Source organism: Zalophus californianus, chromosome 1 (genome assembly GCF_009762305.2).
Source record: "Zalophus californianus isolate mZalCal1 chromosome 1, mZalCal1.pri.v2, whole genome shotgun sequence".
In the NCBI taxonomy this organism is placed as follows: domain Eukaryota; kingdom Metazoa; phylum Chordata; class Mammalia; order Carnivora; family Otariidae; genus Zalophus; species Zalophus californianus.
This window is the reverse complement of record NC_045595.1, coordinates 109,581,733-109,602,864: the sequence shown is the minus strand read 5'-3', so window position 1 is coordinate 109,602,864 and position 21,132 is coordinate 109,581,733. Positions and strand designations below refer to the sequence as shown.

The following is a 21,132-nucleotide window of genomic DNA, read 5'->3' as shown; positions in this document are numbered from 1 at the left end:
CCAGAGTATTCAACTTTTACAGATTTACTCAATTGTGAAATGAAATATCACTGCTGGTCACATATGTTGTCAAAGATTATGTGAAATCAAATATTGGCCCACGGGTCAGATTTTTATTTCACTGAAGCTCTCTGAAACCTGAATTCATACCTTTGACAGGTCCAACTGCTGTTTGATTAGGTCTTTCATTTTTAAAACCTGGATGTGCTAGGGGAGAATTCTCTCTGTCTTTTATATCCATGAAGAAGTGCCAGTTAAGAAGAAACCAACTGGCTGACATTTTTCTTTCATTGCTTCCTTGCAACCACAAATAAAGATCGCCGACATCCACAAGCCTGTGATTCCAAAGTACTAGGTCAGGTTGAGGTTTTTTGGTTTCATTCTTTCCCCGCTGTGTTTGCCAAAAAGCAATCTACGTCTCCTCCAGATTTACTATCCGTTTGCTGGCACTGGGGTGGACTGTACTTTGTGTTCAGTGCTTTTCAGAGTTTTGGTTCAGGAACGATAACTGGGTTTCATTCCCCCATCCCCCTGACAGCCTTTCTTAACAAGCCTCTACTTTCTTTCTATCCTTTTGTTTCTTGGGCTCGAGGAGAGAGGAAGTGAAGGCAGGACAACTGAAGCATCCTTGCAGTCTGAGAAACCACCTAGCTGTTTACTGAGTGCAAAGGCTACACCTCCGTGAATAAATCAAAAGCAGATTTCTCTTCATGCAGATTTCACTTTCATCTGAAATATACATATGGGTGGTTAATTCCAGGGAAATTTTCAGAGCTTTACTGATCTCATGCTAGAGGGCCTTCTTATTGTTACTTGTTTATCTGACATAGATCTATACCTTATCTCATTGTGGTGCTTCTAACAGTTATCCCCTTTGTGTCTTTATTCTTTCTGCTAAAATAGTCCTTTGATTCTTCTGATCCAATTACCAGCGTCACTTGTGCCATCTCCCTTCATTATCCTTTACTGAATCTAGAATGATTTGGTGAGAGTCATGGTCATTCTAACCTTATCTCTCTATAAGAAATAATTATAAACATTTATTCGTTTATAACTACACCTTTTGGTGCCAGTGTACCTCTAATTTTTTTTAAAGCATTTTCCTCATCATAAAAGCATTCCTTTAAGAGTCCTTCCTGAGGGCGCCTGGGTGGCTCAGTTGGTTAAGCGACTGCCTTCGGCTCAGGTCATGATCCCGGAGTCCTGGGATTGAGTCCCACGGCGGGCTCCCTGCTCAGCGGGGGGTCTGCTTCTCCCTCTGACCCTACCCCCTCTTGGGCGCTTGCTCTCTCTCTCTCTCTCTCTCTCTCTCTCAAAAAAAAAAAAAAAAAAACCAAAAAAAAGAGTCCTTCCTGAGTTTCTGTTTCATTTACTTATTCACAGTTAACACAATTGAGAGAGTTTTCAGAGTAATTGTATCTTGTAATATTTTTGCTGCCTTGAATAGAGTTCCCAAATGACATTTTCTGTGAAGTAGTCATTACATTCAAATGCTTTGAAATATGTGGTTGAATATTAGGATGAGTTAGAGGTAGCCAGTTTGGGGAGATAAATTGTTTCTTATTCAGCTGAAAACTGAAGGACCGTTCATTTAGAGATGTTCCTCCACTCCCTCCTGAAATTACCCCAAGATACAGGAAAGAGACTTTTTTCTTCTGTGTAAAACTACAAGGACAAAGAGAACAGGGAAAGAGACAGGAACAACAAGATCTTGAAATTTGTCTGATCTAAAGGAGACCCCAGAGCACTGAAATTCAAGCCCACAGAGCAAGAAACACAAAGCAACTTCATTCACTCAGTGGAATCCCGGAGAAGCTCAAGAATCAAAGTTACATGATACTCTTGAAAATAGGAGATGAGGAGGGGTGACAAACACAAGCATTGGTTGGAAGTGGGTTCTAGATCCTCTCTCCTACCTCTTGCAGCAGGGTAACTGTCCCTCCTCCAACCTGGCATAACAGTGGAAGTCAGAACCGGAGAAGGATGGCCCGGAAGGGTCTAGCTTGAAGCATCCCAGGCCCCCCTGAGTACTGGACATGTGGTCTGTGAAGATGGCTGCAGGAATTCCCCCATTCCTGTATGTGTGCCCCTTGTCAATATGACTTTCCTTCTCCTCCCATCAAGCAGTAGACTCTCCTTTCCTGCCCCTTGAATCTGGCCTGGCTTCGGGATTTGGTTTGACTAATAGATTGTGGCAGAAATGATGAACAAGGAGCCTCTGGAAGCCCTGATGGTTCTACTCCTACCCTGTTGGAACTGTGTGACTACCACATGAGGAAACCGGGCTAGTGTTTTTGAGGATGAGCGACTCCTCAGAGAAAGAGGTCCAGAACCAACAGCCGGCACCCACCACAGGCATGTGAATGAGGCCACCTTAGACCACTGAACTGTAGTCAGGCAACTGGGTGCCTATAGTCACTTGAACAACCCCTAGATGAAAACAGCAAAATAACTGTCCAGCCAGACCCAGTCCCACTTGCCATCCTGCACAAATGTGATTTAAAAAACAACAACAACAACAACAAACAAACATGGTTGTTGTTTTAAGCTTCTAAGTTTTGGGTGGCTTGTTTCAGAGAAATAGGTAATGAGTTCAAGGACAAAGTGAACATGTGTGCATTGAAGTGGGAGAACCATAACCCTCTTCTAATACTGCTCCTATGTTTATATAGGGGAAATTACAGGTAGGAAATAGGAGAATATGACAAGCCATAGTGGGTTGGATAGTGGCCCCAGAAGATATGTCCCAAGTCCTAACTCCCAGTACCTGTGGGTGTGACCTCATTTGGAAATAGGGTCTTTGTAGATGTAATTAAGTTAAGGATGTTGAGATGAGATCATTTTAAATTCAGGATGGACCCTAAATCCAATGATGAGTGCTCTTAGAAATGACAGAGAAGACAACCGAGACACACAGAAGAAGGCCACAGAGGCAGAAACTGAACCTACAAAGCCCCAAGCCAAGGAATGCCAAGGTTTGCCAGCCATCAGCAGATGCAAGGACAGAGGCATGGAGCAGATTCTCCCTAGAGTCTCCAGAGGGAATCGACCCTGCCAACACCTGGAGTTTGGACTTCTGGTCTCTAGAACTGTGAGAGAATAAATTTCTAAGTTTGTGGTAATTTATTAACAGTAGGCCTAGAAAACTAATATACCAACCCCAGAAAAAAAAAAACCCAAACCTGAAGATATTTACATCAGATATCTAGTAAAATAGTACAGCCAGGGACTTCTACAGTGAAGCCCACCAGTCAATCAGCTCTGCTCAGGAATTACAGAGCTTCCAACTAATTTATTTTGATTTTAAATACATGTTTAAATAATTTAAAAAATGGGTTTTAAAAAGGCAAGGTTACCACATGTTTGAGGAAATCCTCTACCATAAGATACAGAGACCAAGGTAAAGATAGAGCATCAGGAAACTTGGAGAACGTAGAGGCAGCTCAGGGAAAAGGACATTTTTTTAAAAACTGCCATTAATATCAGAGTGATGCAACGCGAAACTGTAGCCATGAAGCCAGAGCAATACGCTCTGGGAAAAGACGGTTCAGAGGAGGAAAAGAGCAGAGAACGAAATTCAATAAATGGCTTGGGAGATGGTGAGAAAATTGCCCATAAAATAGAGCAAACACAAAGAAATGGAAAATAGAAAGAAAAGATAAGGAAATTAGGGGGTCAATCCAGAAGGTCCATTCTCTGAATAATCGGAGTTACAGAAAAAGATAAGAAGAAATATAAGGGAGGAAATTATAAAATAAATAATACAAAAAATGATTAACATGGAAGGTTAGAACTCTCTAGGCTGGCAGGGCCACTGAGTGCCAAGTGCAGTGAATAGAAGATCCACAGAGGGGCACCTTGGTGGCTCAGCTGAGCGTCGGATTCTTGATTTTCCTGCAGGTCATGATCTCAGGGTTGTGAGACTGAGCCCTGGGTGGGTTCCATGCTCAGTGGGGAGACTGCAAAGATTCTCTCTCTCTTTCTCTCTCTCTCTCTTTCTCTCTCTCTCTCTCTGTCTTCTCACCTCTGTCCCCCCTGCCCCCCGCACTCGCGCACTCTCTCTCTCTCTCAAAAAAAAAAAAAAAAAGATCCACACAGAGACAAATCATAATGAAATTTCACAATGCCAAGGATAAAGTGAAACCCTAAAAGTTTACATAAAGCAAGAGAGAGAGGAGAAAAAAAACGTCGATGCAATTAACAAGCAAAAACGGGTGCTGTCAAAGGACTGGAATCAGTATGGCATCAGACTTCTCAACAGCAACTCCGGAAACCAAAAACATAGGAGCAACGATTTCCTGACCTCAAATTTTCACCTGGCTAATCTGTCCACCGAGTGTGTGTGCAGAGGAAAACACACATAAGAACACAAAAACACATGCAAGAAATAAATAATTTGCTTTCTGAGTGTTCTCTGAGGAGTGTGAGGGGATGAAGTCAGAACAAAAGCTGATTGAAGTGCTGGAATCCCACCAGCCTGGAAGAAGGACCTTTATAGGGGATAAAGAATTGGAGTTCATGGGTTATTTGTTGCCTTTGGTAACTGAGAGGCCATTAGAGTCACTAGGAAGAATTTATGAGAGGGACACTAGAAATTAACCAAATTGGTAGGCATTGCGGTAATTAACAGATTGGAAAAAATTCTGTAAGAAATACAATCATGGGGCGCCTGGGTGGCTCAGTCGTTAAGCATCTGCATTCTGCTCAGGTCATGATCCCAGGGTCCTGGGATCGAGCCCCGCATCAGGCTCCCTGCTCAGCGGGAAGCCTACTTCTCCCTCCCTCACTCCCCCTGCTTGTGTTCCCTCTCTCGCTGTCTCTCTCTATCAAATAAATAAATAAAATCTTAAGAAAAGAAAAAAAAGAAACACGATCATTATACAATAGACTCAGTATTCAATATTTGCATGATCAGAATAATTCAAAATTGAATAGTAATTTGATAAAAATTAAGATATAGCTATCCTCGGTGGAGGGGTAGAGGGAGAAAGTTTGCGGGCCCAAACTAGCTAAATCTTTATCTAACACAATAAAAAGTCAAGAGATAATGCTTAAAGTGTATAAAAACAGAAAAAAATCATTAACATAATAATTAGGAATATAAACGCTCCTTTCAATGGAAATATCTAGAAATGTTGACATTATTTTTATTTGGAGAGTGGTTCTCAATATAGAAGGGGGAATTCTGCTTTCAATCATAAGCATCTTAGTTTTGACTTAATTATGAATATCTTACTTTGATAAAAATAAATTGAAAAGAGTTTAGCAATATTAAAATTCTCTGCAAATTGTATTATGATTTTTGTGTTTGGTGTGCTTTGGGAATCATAGCTATAAGAAATATAATTATTTACTTCTGACTTTGTTTTGAAAATTCTCACTCACTGTCAAAGCTTTGCCAGATAACATACAAGAAGTCTGGGGATAAATATTTAGTATCAGAATAATAGTATGTTGTATAGAGATCTATGACTTTGATTTCTACAACGAGTCCATCTGGAGTGGATTGACCTTTAATATGAGGGCCAGTTAGTCTTTTTTGGATGAGATTAAGTATTATAGAAAACAAGGAAAAGAGAAATGGAGTCCAGCCTGGAATAATCAAAGAAGTCAAACTATAATAACTAACTTGAGAGCTTAAAACATCTCAGGAAGTTAAGATTTAGGAGTTTCAGCTATATTGAAAAAACAGTTTTGAAAGTAAGCATTTCAATTTTTCAGTACAAATAAAAACTCCCAGATGATAGGTGTAGTGTAAAAGAAAAGGCTTTGGATTTGAAGTCAGAAGGTTGAAATCTTATCCTTGGTCCTGCCTTCTGTTGGTTTTGTGACTTTGACGTAGTGAACATTTCCTAGCATAAATTTTCATATTTTAAAATGGGAATTAAAATCCCAAGTTTACAAGACTGTTGTAAGAACTATTTAAGATTTTGTGTGTAAAGGCTTTTTATAAACTTCACAGCATTGACTGCATTATATAAAGATAAAGAATCATTATTATATTCAGGTTTTTTAAAGCTCTTTTAGCACCAGTTGCCTGGTATAGAAAGAACAGTCCTCCGTGTTGGAAACAGCAAGTGGCTCAGATACTGATAGCAAACAAAACTTTCAAAAGAGCTCCATGAAAAATAGGAGTAGAGTAGAGAGAAGTTGTTTTCTATTATTAGCTATGTCACAAAACAAAGGGGAAAGGAACCATAAAGAGCCTTAACCTATGTTGAACCACATTCACACAGTAAAATCTCACGATAACTTTTTAAGTAAGGTCTAAAGAATTCAGTTGTGTAAAAATGCAGGATTTTGCTATTGGGAGGTTAATAAATTAGACCAGGAGATGGGGGAAGCGTGGAAGCTGAATGAGTTGTACATTTCCTTTCTCATTATTATGAGATTTTACTGCATGTCACTGAGTTAATCCTTAATACTTGAATTTTGGTAGAAAATGGATTTTCTTTTTCTTTCTTTCTTTCTTTCTTTCTTTCTTTCTTTCTTTCTTTCTTTCTTTCTTTCTTTCTTTCTTTCTTTCTTTCTTCTTTCTTTCTTTCTTTCTCTCTTTCTCTCTTTCTCTCTCTCTCTCTCTCTCTCTCTCTCTCTCTCTCTCTCTCTCTCTAGTAGTCTCCACGCCCAACGTGGGCTTGAATAATGACCCTAAGATCAAGAGTCGGTTGCTTACTGACTGAGCCAGCCAGGCACCCCTCACATTTATTTTTATATGGTGCCCAGAAAATTGTGAGCATCCTAGAATGTCCACTGATATTTTTGCCAATTTACTGAATACTTCTCAAATGGGATACTTTTTGTTAACACATTCTGCTTTGTATCTTGAACTAGTAAGATGTTCTCTGCTCATCTCCAATTAGTTCTATCCCGGGATGACAGTATTTTGTTGTTTGGTTTTTAGATCTCATGGGTTCCTGGTAGACTACTTGAGTCCAGGACAAGACCCCTACATCTCTGAACAAATAGCCTCATAAACCAAATAATTGCAATGTAAACTCAGGCTTCCTGTGGCACATGAATTTTTTTTGTTGTTATCAATTTGGCTGTTTTTATTTTGTGAGAAATTATTTGTTTTTTAGATTGCACGTGATAAATCTCTCTAGTGTATTGCGGACAAATTAATGACCTGCTCAAAGCCTGAGTAGGGTAATAGAGTTCTTATAGGTAGCATGGTTTCACTTATTTTATGGTATTTTCTGATGTTGTCTGGCAATATAAGCCTCTGAATGTAGTAAGGATTGTAAAATTTACTCAACAGATGCATCAGCCGTTGCACAGCTAGTTTGGGGGAAAAAAGCATTCTATGTTCTTTCAAGCAGGCAAAAAATAGCTGCACAACAGAGCTTAGATTCCCCTGAAAAAGGTTTAAATGCTGTTAAATAGACAGTCTAGAAAAATTAGATTTCACTAAAACATAAGTATTGAACCTAAGAGATAATAAAATATTTGAAATATGAAATACTGGCTCATAGGATTAGCTTCCTCTATCACTATTCATTAGTACTTTTAAATGTCACTGTTAGACTGTGGGGCTCAATGGAATTTTGATCAAAATATCACATCCTGCATTTTGCTATTTAATTAAAGAAATTATTCCTGAAGAGTTTGCTTTTCCCAGTGACACTAAGTATTTAATGTTCATGCAGCAACCTTGAGAACGACTCTTAATAGCATCACTGCCTTTTTGATGTCACACTTTGATAGTAATTCATTTAATTCTCACAACTACCTTATAAAATAGCCACAGAGAGGGTAAGTGACTCATTCAAGATCCCACTGTTAATGATATAAGCTGGCCGATTTGAACCCAAGCCATCTAGCTTCAGAATTCTTTGTTACGCTAGCGGCTTCACCTAGCTTTTTGGTTTTATTTTCTCTTGCTAATCTTTGTGAGCTTGAATCATCATGGCAGATGGCTCTTGTGATTCCGTAGGAAGATCTATAGATCTACACACACATGTATGGATTTACCTAGAGCATTCTGTTTTGATAGGGAGTCATTTTCTTTCTATCTGTATTTATGATTGGCAAATTTTAGTGTTTGTGTAGAAAATATTAATTTGCAGAGAGCTACTAGTTTATAATAAGTAGATTTTGGCAGTGGATTTGCATTGATTATTGGTTTAATTTTATTAATTTTGCTTCATGGAGTACATTTGTCTAGTGCTTGAAGGGATGTTTTCACTGATTAAATCTGAGAGATAATATGGGAAGATTGAGATGAGCATTTTCCAAAGATGAAGTTACTGCGACATTAGTAATCTCAAACACTGCTCATTTAAACACGTTGCACTGTATCAGGAATGCTTAAAAAGTGGGCCCTTTTAGCATAGAGGAAAATATCTCATGAAATTGCCGGGGCTCTACTAATGTTCTCTTTTGTTTAGATGAATAATGTGACAACAGAGTATTGTCTTGACATCGTAAGAAAATTTGAGGTTTCAGAAGAAAATAAGGCGAAAAATGTTCTTGGCATAGAAGGTAAAATAACCAATATTCTTCTTTTTTTTCCTCTTCCTTTCAAGATTTATTTAAATTCATGTTAGTTCACAGATAGTGTATTATTAGTTTCAGGGGTAGAATTTAGTGATTCATCAGTTGCATAAAATACCCAGTGCTCATTACGTCACGTGCCCTCCTTAATGCCTGTCACCTGGTTACCCCATCCCCCCACCCAGCTCCCCTCCAGCAACCCTCAGTTTGTTTCCTATAGTTAAGAGTCTCTTATGGTTTGCCTCCCGTAAAATAACCAATATTCTTAATTTCTCATTTCTTAATTCAGTCTGCTAAGTTAAATTGTAGCAAAATTTTTAGAAAAAGAAATCAGGAGATATTCATGGATTACAGACGATTCAAATAAAACTCACAATACAGCATATTTTCCTACAAAACAGATGCCATAATGTTGCTCTTTCTCTTACTTTTTTGATGATGATTTTCCACTCCAAGCAAGGCAGCTCTATCCCACCATGTGTATGATAGATGTCAAGAAATATTTGGACTTTTCTCAAATGGCTAATTTTGGAAAGCTTCAACCTGGTAATTTCAAAAGAGGAAATCTGGTCTCAAAATAACTAACCTATGACACTGGCGACTTGAAAGTACATGTTTCTTTAAAAATACTGGCAATGAACTTGTTTTACCTCGTTGGTAGCTGTGGAGAAGTTGTAACCACAAATTTTGTTAATACAACTATTTCATTATATAGTTGAGGAAAGTGAGGCTCTCAAAGAAATTAAGTAATTTGCCCACAGTTATAAAGTCAGAATCTAGCTTCTGGATCTTACACATAATTGTGAATATAGCTACATGTATGTATAAGTTATATGTATTTAAAATATGTGGGAAAATAAACTGCATGGTGCTACCCAATAGGAGATCAAGTCCCAGGCAGAACCAACAATCTTAGCGAAAGACCACTGGGGCAACCCGTTGCCTTCAAGAGCATCCAAAGCTATGGTTTATCTTACTATTTTAGATTGTTGGCCTCTGTTCCTCCCGGCTTTCAGGCTCAGTGTGGACAAGAGGATTTTGATACCCCCGGTTTAGTTCTTGGGGTGGAGGGTAACTAAAAGAAAGGAGTAATTTAAAATGTATACCATTTTTAAAACAACTGGAGAAGATAAACTAATTTGGGCCTTTTCTTTACTAAGAAATGAACGTTTTCCTTGGTGGAGCCCCCCAAAATGGAATTAAACATGATTTCTACTTTATGGACGTAAGGATAGGCATGAAGAAATTCTCCAGAGACTTAGAGGATAGTTACAGACACAGTTTTACCCACATAATCCTTGAAGACCTGAAACAATCTACCCTGATGATTCCACTTAGGTACTTGTGGATCATTCCTGTATTTATTCATATATTAATGAGTGCCTCTTCTACTCAGGTATTATGTTTTGAAAAACTGTGGAAAACTGATAGGGTTTTCTACATAATATGTGTTTGTTTATTTGAATATAGCTGATACACAATGTTAGCTTTGGGTGTACAACTTAGTGATTGGACAAGTTTAAATATTACGCTGTGTTCACCACAAGTGTAGCTACTGTCCGTCTTGTTACATCACTCTTATGGTATCGTTGACTGTATTCCTCATGCTGTGCCTTGTATTCCTGCGATTTGTTCATTCCAGAACTGGAAGCCTGTACTCCCTCTCCCCTGTACCCATTTTACCCATCCCCCCCCCACGACCGTCAGCTTGTCCTCTGTATTTCTGCATAATCTTTAAACACTATTTTAAAGTTATAAAAAGTTGCCAGCTATTAGCAGCATCTTCCCAAACCAATTTCATAGTCAAATAACCACACTCTGAATTTAGGCTGTGCCTAACTTTTGACCTGCTGCCTCAACTATGGTACTAACAATACTGTTTTTTAAATTAATAACTTATCCAGTTGCTGGTTGATTGGTGTAGCACTTTGCGTCAGTATGGCTTTAACATTGCATCAGTCTCCCATTAGATCGCGCTACATAATCATAGCTTGAGTTCAGTAGCTACTGAATGGCTTTGCAGTAAGCCCTCTCCTACGGACTCAATCAAAATTCTTGGAAAGTCGACTGATTTTTCTGTACGTTATGTTTAAACTGCTATTCCCCAGTCACTTTTCAGTTTCTGACACTCTTTGACCTGAAGCAAATCTCCTTGCCTTAGTATTCCTCCCAGTAGCTGTCCTGGTGTAAATAAGCTAATCACTATGATCTCTGTTGTCCCCGGTGGGGTCGGTTAAGTACCTATGCCTGGAAAGCTACAGTACTTCGCTCTCTTTCTTCCAAAGGGTTCACGAACTTCATGCGTAGTCCTGCTTGTGACATATTTAACCCACTGCACCATGAAGTGTACCAGGACATGGATCAGCCGCTGTGCAACTACTACATCGCTTCCTCTCACAACACATACCTGACTGGGGACCAGCTCCTTTCTCAGTCCAAAGTGGATATGTACGCCCGGGTGCTCCAGGAGGGCTGCCGCTGTGTGGAAGGTTCGTGCCTCGTCTGAGCTCCGCTGCGTGTTGTTGAACGTGCCCTCTAGGCAGTCAGTCAGGTCTAGACAGGGGAGACCTGAACTATGCACTCACACGAACCAGAACCATTTTTCTGCTCATTGTAGAGTCATTCTTAACTTGTAATGCTCTCTGGTTCCTCCTTACTGTCCAGTCAGGAGGGAAAGAGAGATGAACTAGAAGTTAGGAAACACACCTGCAGTGGCTGAAAGATTGTGATGAAAATGAAAGCTTTCCTCGAAAGATATTTTTGATTCAACAATGGCAAACGTAGTTCAGGGTAACTCTTTGCTTTCAAGACACTTCCTGATCTCTCAGTCAACAACATTTCTTAAATTTCTACTGGGATCTTGATTGTGGGGACATAGATCCAGGTGTCTGTCTGCAAGGAGCTGACAGTTTAGCAGAATGGGTGGCCATTAAAAACAGTAGGACAGTGTGAGAATTCCACCAGGCCAATCATATATATGGTGAAGAAGTGGTGGTATGAAGAGTAAGATGTGAGATAAAATGCGATGAGAAACAGGTAGGCTGGGAAGGTGAACTTGGGTCAGTCATGAAGGGTTAAAAGGCTTGAGGAATTCTACCTCTAGCCTTTGGTAACAAGGGTCCAATGAAGGGTCTTAATGCATATAGTGATATGATCAGACTTGTAGTTGAGAAAGATCACTTGGGTCACCATGTAGGAGGACAATTTTTTTTAGAATATGTGTTTGTGGAGAGAAACAGGGGTGAAGCTAGAGAGAGCAAGGAGAATGGTAGGAAGGCTCTTAACAACAATTCAAAGGAAGGGTTGTAAAAACTTGGACTAAGGGAGGAGGAGAGATGATTACATCGATAATAAAGAAGTCAACTCAGCAGGACCTGGTGCAAGAAGTAAAGGAGGGTGAGAGCTGTAATGAGTGAATGGTGCCACAACCGACCGTGGGGAATCTAGGGGGAAGAGCATCCACGAGTTCAATTTTCCATCAGTTGAGTTTATCGTCACTTTGTATCATTCACATGGACATTTTTGTCAGCCAGTTGGATAATAATATCTGAGCAAAATGGAAAGATCCGGGGAAGATAAGGATTTCATAGTTCTGAGTTTTGTATGTGATAGTTAAAGTCTTGAAAGTGTACAAGATCACCCCCAGAGAGGAGTGGACAAGCGAATGAGGCCTGAGGAGTTAGTTAAGTGATCCAGCAGTTAGATGTAGGAAGAGCAAGGGGAACCAATGGGGACTAACACAGAATGGTCCCTGGGACCTGAGGGATGAAATGGTCAAAAATGTCCCATGCAACAGAAAAGTAAGTTAAGGCAAAGACCAATTATCGAGTCTGGTTACATTTGACAGCTGGAAGGTTATTGGTGTCTTTTGATAGATAGTTTTGGTGACATGCTAGTGGGAAGTTGGGGGTAGCTGCTGTGGGTTAGTCACTTGGCATTTTTCTGCATTTGAAGAAAACTGGGGGGTACAGTTTGGGGAGGTTTTAAAACTTGGAAGAAGAGGAAATGAGGACCCAGTTTCTGTTTTTAGATGGGGGCCGAGATTTTGGAAGGGTTCAAACCTGATAGCCTCTCCTTTCTCTGGGAAGAGAGCATCATCTACTAAGTGTTAAGTGGGTAGAAGTCGGCTTGGGGGCTTAAGATCAACAAACAATGGGAAAGGAGTTGACAAGGTAAACTAGGGAAGTCCTAGTTAATTTCAAAAACAGTCTTGAAAAAAACTGTCCTTTTGTTCTACAAAATCTGCATGCTTAGACTCCTCCCATTCCATTCCCAGGAAATTAGATATAGGAGCTGTGAAGTAGATTATAGAATTGATCCAAGCCTCTAGGTTCCTTTTTTTTAAAATTTTATTATTTTTTAAAAGATTTGTATTTATTTATTGAGAGAGAGAGAATGATAGAGAGAGCACATGAGAGGGAAGAAGGCCAGAGGGAGAAGCAGATTCTCTGCTCAGCAGGGAGCCCGATGCGGGACTCGATCCCGGGACTCCAGGATCATGACCTGAGCCGAAGGCAGTCGCTTAACCAACTGAGCCACCCAGGCACCCCAAGCCTCTAGATTTCTAAGTCGTATAAAATATCATCAAGGTGTTGGTGAGAGCTCTTTTAAGTAATTAGTCGGTAGGTCCTTGAGTCTTAGGAAGAGACGTGAATAAGGGGCTACAGAATGAGGGAAGACTTCCAAGAGATAGAAAGATGGAGAAAGTTGTCATCACACATAAAAAAAATAACAGAGAATTGTTATCACAGAGTGGGATTTTGGATGTAGTTACAGGTGATGATTGTATCCAGGGTGTGTCATGGGTGAGCATGAATGAAGAGTGTAGATAAGATTGTTAGCATTGAGAAGGTCAAAGCTAAGAGATTGAGTAAATCGCCCACAAGGACTTTTAACTCACAAAGGATGTTGACAGGTAGATCCATTATTAAAAATTTTAAAGATTAAAAATTGGAGATTAAGAACTGTAAGCCAGATACTTAAGTGCAAAAAGAATGCTATAGGTAAGGCACTTAGAAGATGCCAGAAAGGTAGAGTTGGATAAAGTGAGGTTCAAAAGTGGGGGGATTTTTTTTTTTTTTTAATGAATAGAGGAGAACAATTATTTAAAAGTAGCAATAAAGGCCTAGAGCATGCCTTCTGGTCTGTGATTTATACAAAAAAACGTCTGTGGAGAAAGGTAGTGTCCTCCCAGGCAAGCTGATTGTTAATCAAGATAAGGAAGTTGAAGGAGAACTCCAAAAAGAGTCTGATGATAAAAGGGAATTTGTGATGGAATGGAGATTCCATGGAGCAAAGAGGAATCACATTTTGGTGGGGACGTGCTGGGGATTAGCAGTGGATAATAGGTTCTTAGGATAGTGGAATAGCGTAGGGGAAATGAATAAAGGAGTAGGGTGATAAGACTCGTACCTGGATGGGTCTTTGTCAGAGAGTTTCTGGCATGTTCCAAGGGTTAATTAACATTTTAAAACTGAACAGGAAGTAAAAACTGTCTCCATACAAAACAATTAGAACCACTCCAAATTTAGTGTTCTGGAAATTTATGCTTTAAGACATGGCATTTTTGCAGTCAGTGCAGAGAACACCTGACATGAGTGACTGACAATTGAGTAGCTTAAACAACTGAGTAATGAAGATGCTTATATAATATTAACATAAAGAAAAACCTTTTAGAAGGTCTTGAGATGACATTCTGCTCTCAGCCATTATTCAACCCTTTGTTCGTTCAGCACTCAAGAAGTTTTACGTGTCTGACATGCATAGAGGTTCCCTGGGTACATACCCTCATTGGATTCACAGTGATGGTTGCCTATCATTTTAAATGGTGACATGTCCTTGGAGGCCAGGTGTGGAAAATGACTTGTAATGACTCAGTGACAGATCGTTAACTCCAGACCATTTTGCAGTTTTGTTAACTGCCATGTCCTGTGCCGTATTTCTTTTGCTTTTCAGGTCTTTCAGGTACCCAGTCTTCCCTTTCTTGGTTTTGCTCTCCAAAATCAGGGTCTTACCCAAGCCTAACCTTGTTCCCATGATCAGCTCCTTATACTGAATCAGAACATCTCACCTCCAGCTTTGTTTGGGGTATTAAGAAAGGAAGTTATCTGATTAAGACAATTTATAGCAAGGTAAAAATGATTTTTTTTTTTTTAAGGTACAGATGACTTTTAATCTTGGTTTTTTTTTAGGGATCTTTTAATTTTAAAATGTGAGCTTTTAGAAATTGTGTGCGGTAGATGATATTGAACATGGACCTTCTCTTGTGTCTCCCTTCTTTCTTCCTAACTGCCAGTCACCAAAGTAATAGAAAGAAGCTTTCTAAAAGCTTACCTTGCTCCAGATCTTCACACCAACTGAGAATGTGTACAGCTCTGCTGTAACTTTAAAGGACATGCACTCTCTCCAATACCTCCCTCACCAGCTTGTATCTGCAAATCCCTCCCCTGTTATTTGGCTTACTTGAAGTTATGACTATTGGAATAATCTGTAAGTGGGCAGTGAAAGTCAAACTCCTGTTACTGGAAGGTTTTTGTTGAGGAGAAGAATTTATATTTATTTGAGGGATTTGGTCAGCTTTGTCTGGGATCTATTTCATGTTCAAAATTATGGTTATCACTTCAGCTTAGAATGCACTGTAGGAAGGACAGAGGAACTACTATGATTTCAGCCCTTTTTGTGAGCTAGGTCCTGACTGAGTGCTCTCCATACATTCTCATGTGATTCTTATAACTTAAGGGGGTGGAATAACCTCAAGAGGACACCCCAACTTGGAGTGGGTGAAGGGGCTCAAGTTCCCATAGCTAGGAAGCTTGGGAGCAGAGCTTTGAACTCAAGTTGATTTAACTCCCCTACTCCACTGTTCTCTGGGAAGTCTGTGTGCTTTCTGGAGGCACAAGCATTGAATGGCACGATCAGCCCTAGGAGGGATCAAATGAAGGCCATCAGGTCACATAAGGAAGGCTAGAGAAAGTGAAGTGAAGCACTGAGAGGACGGTGGCTTTAAAAGAAGGAATTTGCTTTAAGATTAGGACTTCCATCTAAATATTTAGATGTTCCTGAAGACTGAGAATTTGATGACATGATCTTTTGTGCTCTCCTAACAACTTCTGTCAGCCCTGTGCTTTGAAGATGTGAGCTCACAGCTGAAGCTTGGGCCTGAGACACCGGTGTATATATACCCAGTGCTATGTCATCTACCTTGAGTCCAGATCAAGTTGTTTTTACACTGAAATAGCTTTAGCTAGGATTTAAAGAACCCGATTTATGGAATCTAGCAGGTCAAGGATTGGAAATTTCAGGTCCCATAAATATTTTTTGGAAGCAGCTTTTGCCAAGCATAGCACTTGGAGGTAGAGAGTAATGATTCTGGACAGGTTCTTCATGGTACTGTGACCTGAAGAATTTCTCCGCTTTTGAGCTTCTGCTTTGATAATGTTGTATTTTCCGTCTCCATTAGTTCAGCTGAGGAATATCCTTGGTCAGGATATATATAGTGTCTTGGGGAAGACTAATAAGTCTTTTTTTGGTGAAGTGGGTTTGTCAGCAAATAAACTGGATAACATTTTTTACATGGCCTTTCATTCCCTTGATTTTCAGCCCAAGTTGCCTGATAAATATGGATGTTCTGTCCAGGGGATTTTTCACCGTCATTATGGAACTGATGTCGCATCACTGCTATAATCGGTTTACAACCTTTCCTGTTATCTCTGGAAGCGCTATCAGGATGGAACGCTTTTAAGTTCCATTATGAAAAGCTGTCATGTTAGCTGCTTGGCTAGCCTGCAGAACTGACCAACGCTTTGTCAGGGTGCTTTCGGGGGCCTCTAATAGGTGATGTGATTGAAAAACTGGCCCCTGGTAATTTTGTGGCTAGGGGAATTTGTTAGAGGAATTTCCATTACAGCATGAGCTCTTACAGGAACCTTCACTGTCATTTGAACTTGGCTATGATTGCCATGTGTTAGGATGCCAGTTACCATTTGGTAGTGTTATCCTCGTTTAGCAGACAGGTGATGAAATAGATCTAAAAAGTGAGCATTAGAAGAACCATCCTCGACTACAGGTATTCTGCCTATGTTATAAATGCTAGCAGAAGAGCACCTCCTTTCATGACCAACGTAGTTTTAAGAGCTACTTTTATGTATACGTGAGAATCAAACGGGCATGGCATTGCCTGGTCTACATCATTCTTTTTGCGAGGACGTTGTTCATTTATGAGAAAGCCTGTTATGCCCTTTTTCCTCCACAAGGGGGCCAACTCAGGGTCTAAATTATTCAAATTCCATACTTTGAAATATCTGTTCCTTCTTTCCATACCTTTATCCAAGGACAAATGAAAGAATGTCAAGTCCATGTCAAAAGATGGATGGAGCTTCTCCTCTTAGGAAATGTCTTTGAGACGTTTGACCTCATTTGTAGGCCCAAAGGAATAGTGCAACTTGTTACTTTAGTATCCCAAAAGCTTTGATCTTCTTAACAGCATCTTTAAAGTTTGTTTCCTATATTCCTGTGGTGTTAACCTTGAAAGTTTTGTTTTCCTTTTATCTTTTCCATTTTTTCCCCCAAGGATAATTTAACAGCCAATGTTTAATTGTAATATAGGTAACTTATTAGGGAACAGAACTAATAGGATCTCTCTCATATACATGAGAGAAAGAAAGATTGGGTCAATTTTAAGAAATTGGCTTACATGATCATGGGGATTTGCAAGTCTGAAATATGTATAGCAGGCGAGGAGGTTGGAGCCTTAGGTAGGAGTTGATGTTACAGGCTTGAGGAGAATTTCTTCTTCAGGAAATGGGAGTCTTTACTCTTTTTTTTTTTAAAGATTTTATTTATTTATTTGAGAGAGAATGAGAGAGAGCACATGAGAGGGGCTAGGGTCAGAGGGAGAAGAAGACTCCCCGTCGAGCAGGGAGCCCCATGCAGGACTCGATCCAGGGACTCTAGGATCATGACCTGAGCCGAAGGCAGTCTGAGCCACCCAGGCACCTGGGAGTCTTTACTCTTAAGGCCTTCAACTGGTTAATGAATCCCACCCACTTTATGGAGAGTGAGTAACTTTACCCAAAGCCTACTGATTTAAATGTTAATCACATCTAAAAAATACCTTTAAGGCAACATCTAGACTGGTGTTTGATCAAATAACTAGGCATTTTAGCCTAGCATGGTTGACACATAAAATTAACCATCAAAGCCTATTAGGGTTATGGTGAACAGCTTGAAAGTTTTAGAAAAAAAAAAGGACATACCATTTCCTGATATAATATACAAAGCACACGTATGAGGAAGGTACTACTTAAAATAAAGAACAGGTGTGGTCATGAACTGTCTGGCCCTAATTAAAAGTCAAAGTTTTAACTGGCATTCCATTAGCCAAATCCAGCCTGCAGAATGTTTGGCTCATATTTGTGATTTTAAAAAATGGATTAATTGCCAATATTTAAAAATTGGGAAAATTCATAGCAGTAAGATCTAGAGTTGTGACCTTTCTCAGCTCTGGCAGGCAGAGTTGCCCGACTATGCTATATGGAAGGGCAATGTCATGAGAGCTGGCAAGATTCTTTGCGGGATCCTAGCTTAGCCTTGATTGGGATTTAGATAAGGGAAGTGAAAGAGGGCCTTTTGGTTGACCCTAAATGAAAGAAGCAGAGTCGTGGAGGTAGGGTTGGTTGTATGTGAGGAAACTTGCCTAACGGAAGAACACGTCTGTGAGTGTAAGGTGTAGGAGAAAATAAGGTTGACTTGTCAGACAGGAGCTAGGGTATTATGGCAACTTAAGTTCCTTTAAGAGTTAAACCTAAAATCTCTGTGCCTTAAAACAACTGAAATTTATTTCTTGCTTATTATAAAGTCCAAAATAGGTGTCCTTAATAGGTGAATCTTTCACGTGATGATTTAGGGTCTAGGCTCATGCCATCTCCAGCACATGTCTTCTGCAGAGATAGCAAAAGAAGAGAGAGTATGGATGAATGTGTAGGGAAAGTTTTCACAAATCAGACCTGGAAGTGGTGCACATAATTTCTGCCTGCATTTCAATGTCTACATCCCATGGCAAGGGAAGGTTGGGCAGTGTAGTCCAGCTGCGTGCTAGGGCGAAAGTGGATAACAGGCTGAGTGAACTGCTAGCCAGTCTCTAGCCCAAAAGATAGAGACCTTGGGGTTAAGCAGGCAGGAGCTGCTGTAGGGTATTAATAAATTCAACATGTATCTACTGAGTACATGCTGTATATGGGTTGGATGCTGTGTTATGTGTTGAGTAGACTTTTGAGCAAAGGAACAACATGGTGAAAGCATTGTTTTGAGAAACCAGGCTCGTGGTCAAGTGTAAAGCAAGGAAGGCAAACTCTTAAGTCGGGGTGGATGGTGGGGGTTGTCTTTCTGCAGCTGGGAACCAGTGAGGCTGTCTATACGTATAGCAATATCAATATTACCAATAACAATCACAATTGCTATGTACTGTGCAGTATTATAAGCAGCTTTACATAGTCATCACTCAAATTTACGAAGCAAATTCGACCATTATTTCCTTTTATCAGTGGGGGAAAGCAAGTCTTTAAATGATTAAATCATTTGCCCATATTCACATAAATCTTGGCAGGACCTGAGGATTTGAACTTAGGAAGTCATTGTTATTTTATAGCTACTGTAGAATTTATAAAGTGAAAATTGAATAGAAACATAATGAGTTTAAGTGTACAGTAATGAAAAACTCTGTTATTGATTTGAGAGGGTCACTGCAATTTACTAAAAGACTTTAGTAAACTGAAAATGAAGAAGTGACATCAGAAAAACAACCTGTTAAGAAGTATCACTATCCTTGGGCATACTTGATTGGATTTAGATGGATTTCTAATGAGCGTTCTTAGGAAATGCTAGGTTGCTTGTGAATATGACATCTTTGTTAACTATAAGCACTCAAATCGTTTATTATCTTTAATTCCTTATTCTGATAAATATGCCAGAACACCCATCTCTCTGTCTGATATCTTTGTCATGATCATAACATGTATAATCTTAAATAATAAATGTAAAATAATATTGGTCTGATAGTTCCCGAAATATTAGCAGACACCAGAAGCTTTGCGTTGTTGATATAAAGTTCTATTTTTGTCAGTTGACTGTTGGGATGGCCCAGATGGAGAGCCAGTGGTCCACCATGGTTATACTCTGACTTCAAAAATTCTCTTCAGAGATGTTGTGGAGACGATCGACAAGCACGCCTTTGTGAAGAATGAGTAAGTACAGCAACACTTGGCTGCTAAGCTAGCACACAGAGCATTGGCTGATGTACCACAACTACAGCACTACACACCCGTCCTTGGAGTCCTCATCTCCCTTTCTATGACCCTAGTTCTCTCCTTTCTTCCCAGCCAAACATTGTGAGCAAGTAATATGGGCTCCATGTTTGTAATTTCTCATGCTCCATTTATTTCTTAGCCCATTCTCTCTCAAGACATTGCCTCCTGGAAGCATGTTCTTGCAAAGACTGACCTCATTTCTACAGAGTGTTCATAAACTTTGGAAACATAGGTTACTATACACGATAAATAGGTTATTGATATTATTTTACACTACAGTAAAATAGTAACAGCTAGGTTTTCAGACTTGCTGGGTGTCCTATATATACTGAAGTGTCCAGCATCCTTGCGTCGCTTTACTCTTCCTTGGCATTGGATAATGATCACTCTTTTCTCCTCAATACTTGCTTTCTTGGGGCTTCTACTATAACATTCCCCTCTATGCTGTCATTGCTTCTCACTCTTTTTTTGGCCTATGGTCTTCTATTCCATTTCCTCATTCCTCTAATAATCACTATTTCTTAAGTTATTGCCATTGTTCTACTTTTGGGTTATTTAATTATATGTCCAGAACTTCCCCTTCAGTTTCAGACCTATGTAGAAAAATTCCTTGTAAAAATCCATCTGAGTATCCCGTAGGAACCTCAAAATCAACAAATGTCATTATTTCTTCAGGTATTTAATGGTGCCTACTCTAAGCCAGGCATACTGCAGTAGGTGCAGGGAACCACAGCACTGAACAAAAGAGAAGACTCCTGCCATCACAGAGCTCACATCCCAAATTGAACTCAGCATCTCATTCTGCCAAACCTCCTCTGGCTCTATTTCCGTTTAGTTAGGGGTAGCACTGTCTACCAGTGTCTTAGCCAAAACTTGAGCCATTCTAGATTCAGTCAGTTCTTATCAATTCTACTTCCTAAATTATCTTTTGACTCCATTGCCTTCTCTCCATTTTCATTTCTCTTTGGGTCATCCTCCACACAGGGCAATATTTTCCTTTCTGAAAACATAAGTATGATGTTGTATGTCTTAAAGTCCTTCACAAGCTCCCTGTGGCACAGTCATGTCTTCCATGCCCTTCAGGGCTTGGCTTCTTCTTTCTCTTCCAGGGTCTTCTTCCACCATTGCTCCACAGAGATGGAGGATTTTGCCTTTGTTGTCTCTTGGATTCCCTAGTGACCCCAGTTCTTTCACAACTCCCTACCTCAATGTGCTGTTCTCTCTGCCCGGCACATTCTTCCCATTATTCCACCTGCCTAATCTTTATTCATCCTTCAAGACTGCTTAGGCATTGTCCCTCTGGCAAACTTACTGATACACCAGCTGATTTAAATGC

At 39.8% G+C, this 21,132-nt stretch overlaps 1 protein-coding gene across 7 annotated transcripts in view; it reads left to right on the top strand.

Annotated features, from left to right (window-relative positions):
* Positions 1–21,132, top strand: part of PLCH1 (phospholipase C eta 1) — a 201,259-nt gene that overhangs the window by 136,665 nt on the left and 43,462 nt on the right. For all 7 annotated transcript variants that reach the window (XM_027586973.2, XM_027586971.2, XM_027586976.2 and 4 more), the window contains 3 exons: positions 8,388–8,481; positions 10,779–10,982; positions 19,613–19,733. In XM_027586973.2, the coding sequence (XP_027442774.1) occupies positions 8,388–8,481; positions 10,779–10,982; positions 19,613–19,733 (419 nt within the window). The remainder of the gene's footprint in view (positions 1–8,387; positions 8,482–10,778; positions 10,983–19,612; positions 19,734–21,132) is intronic.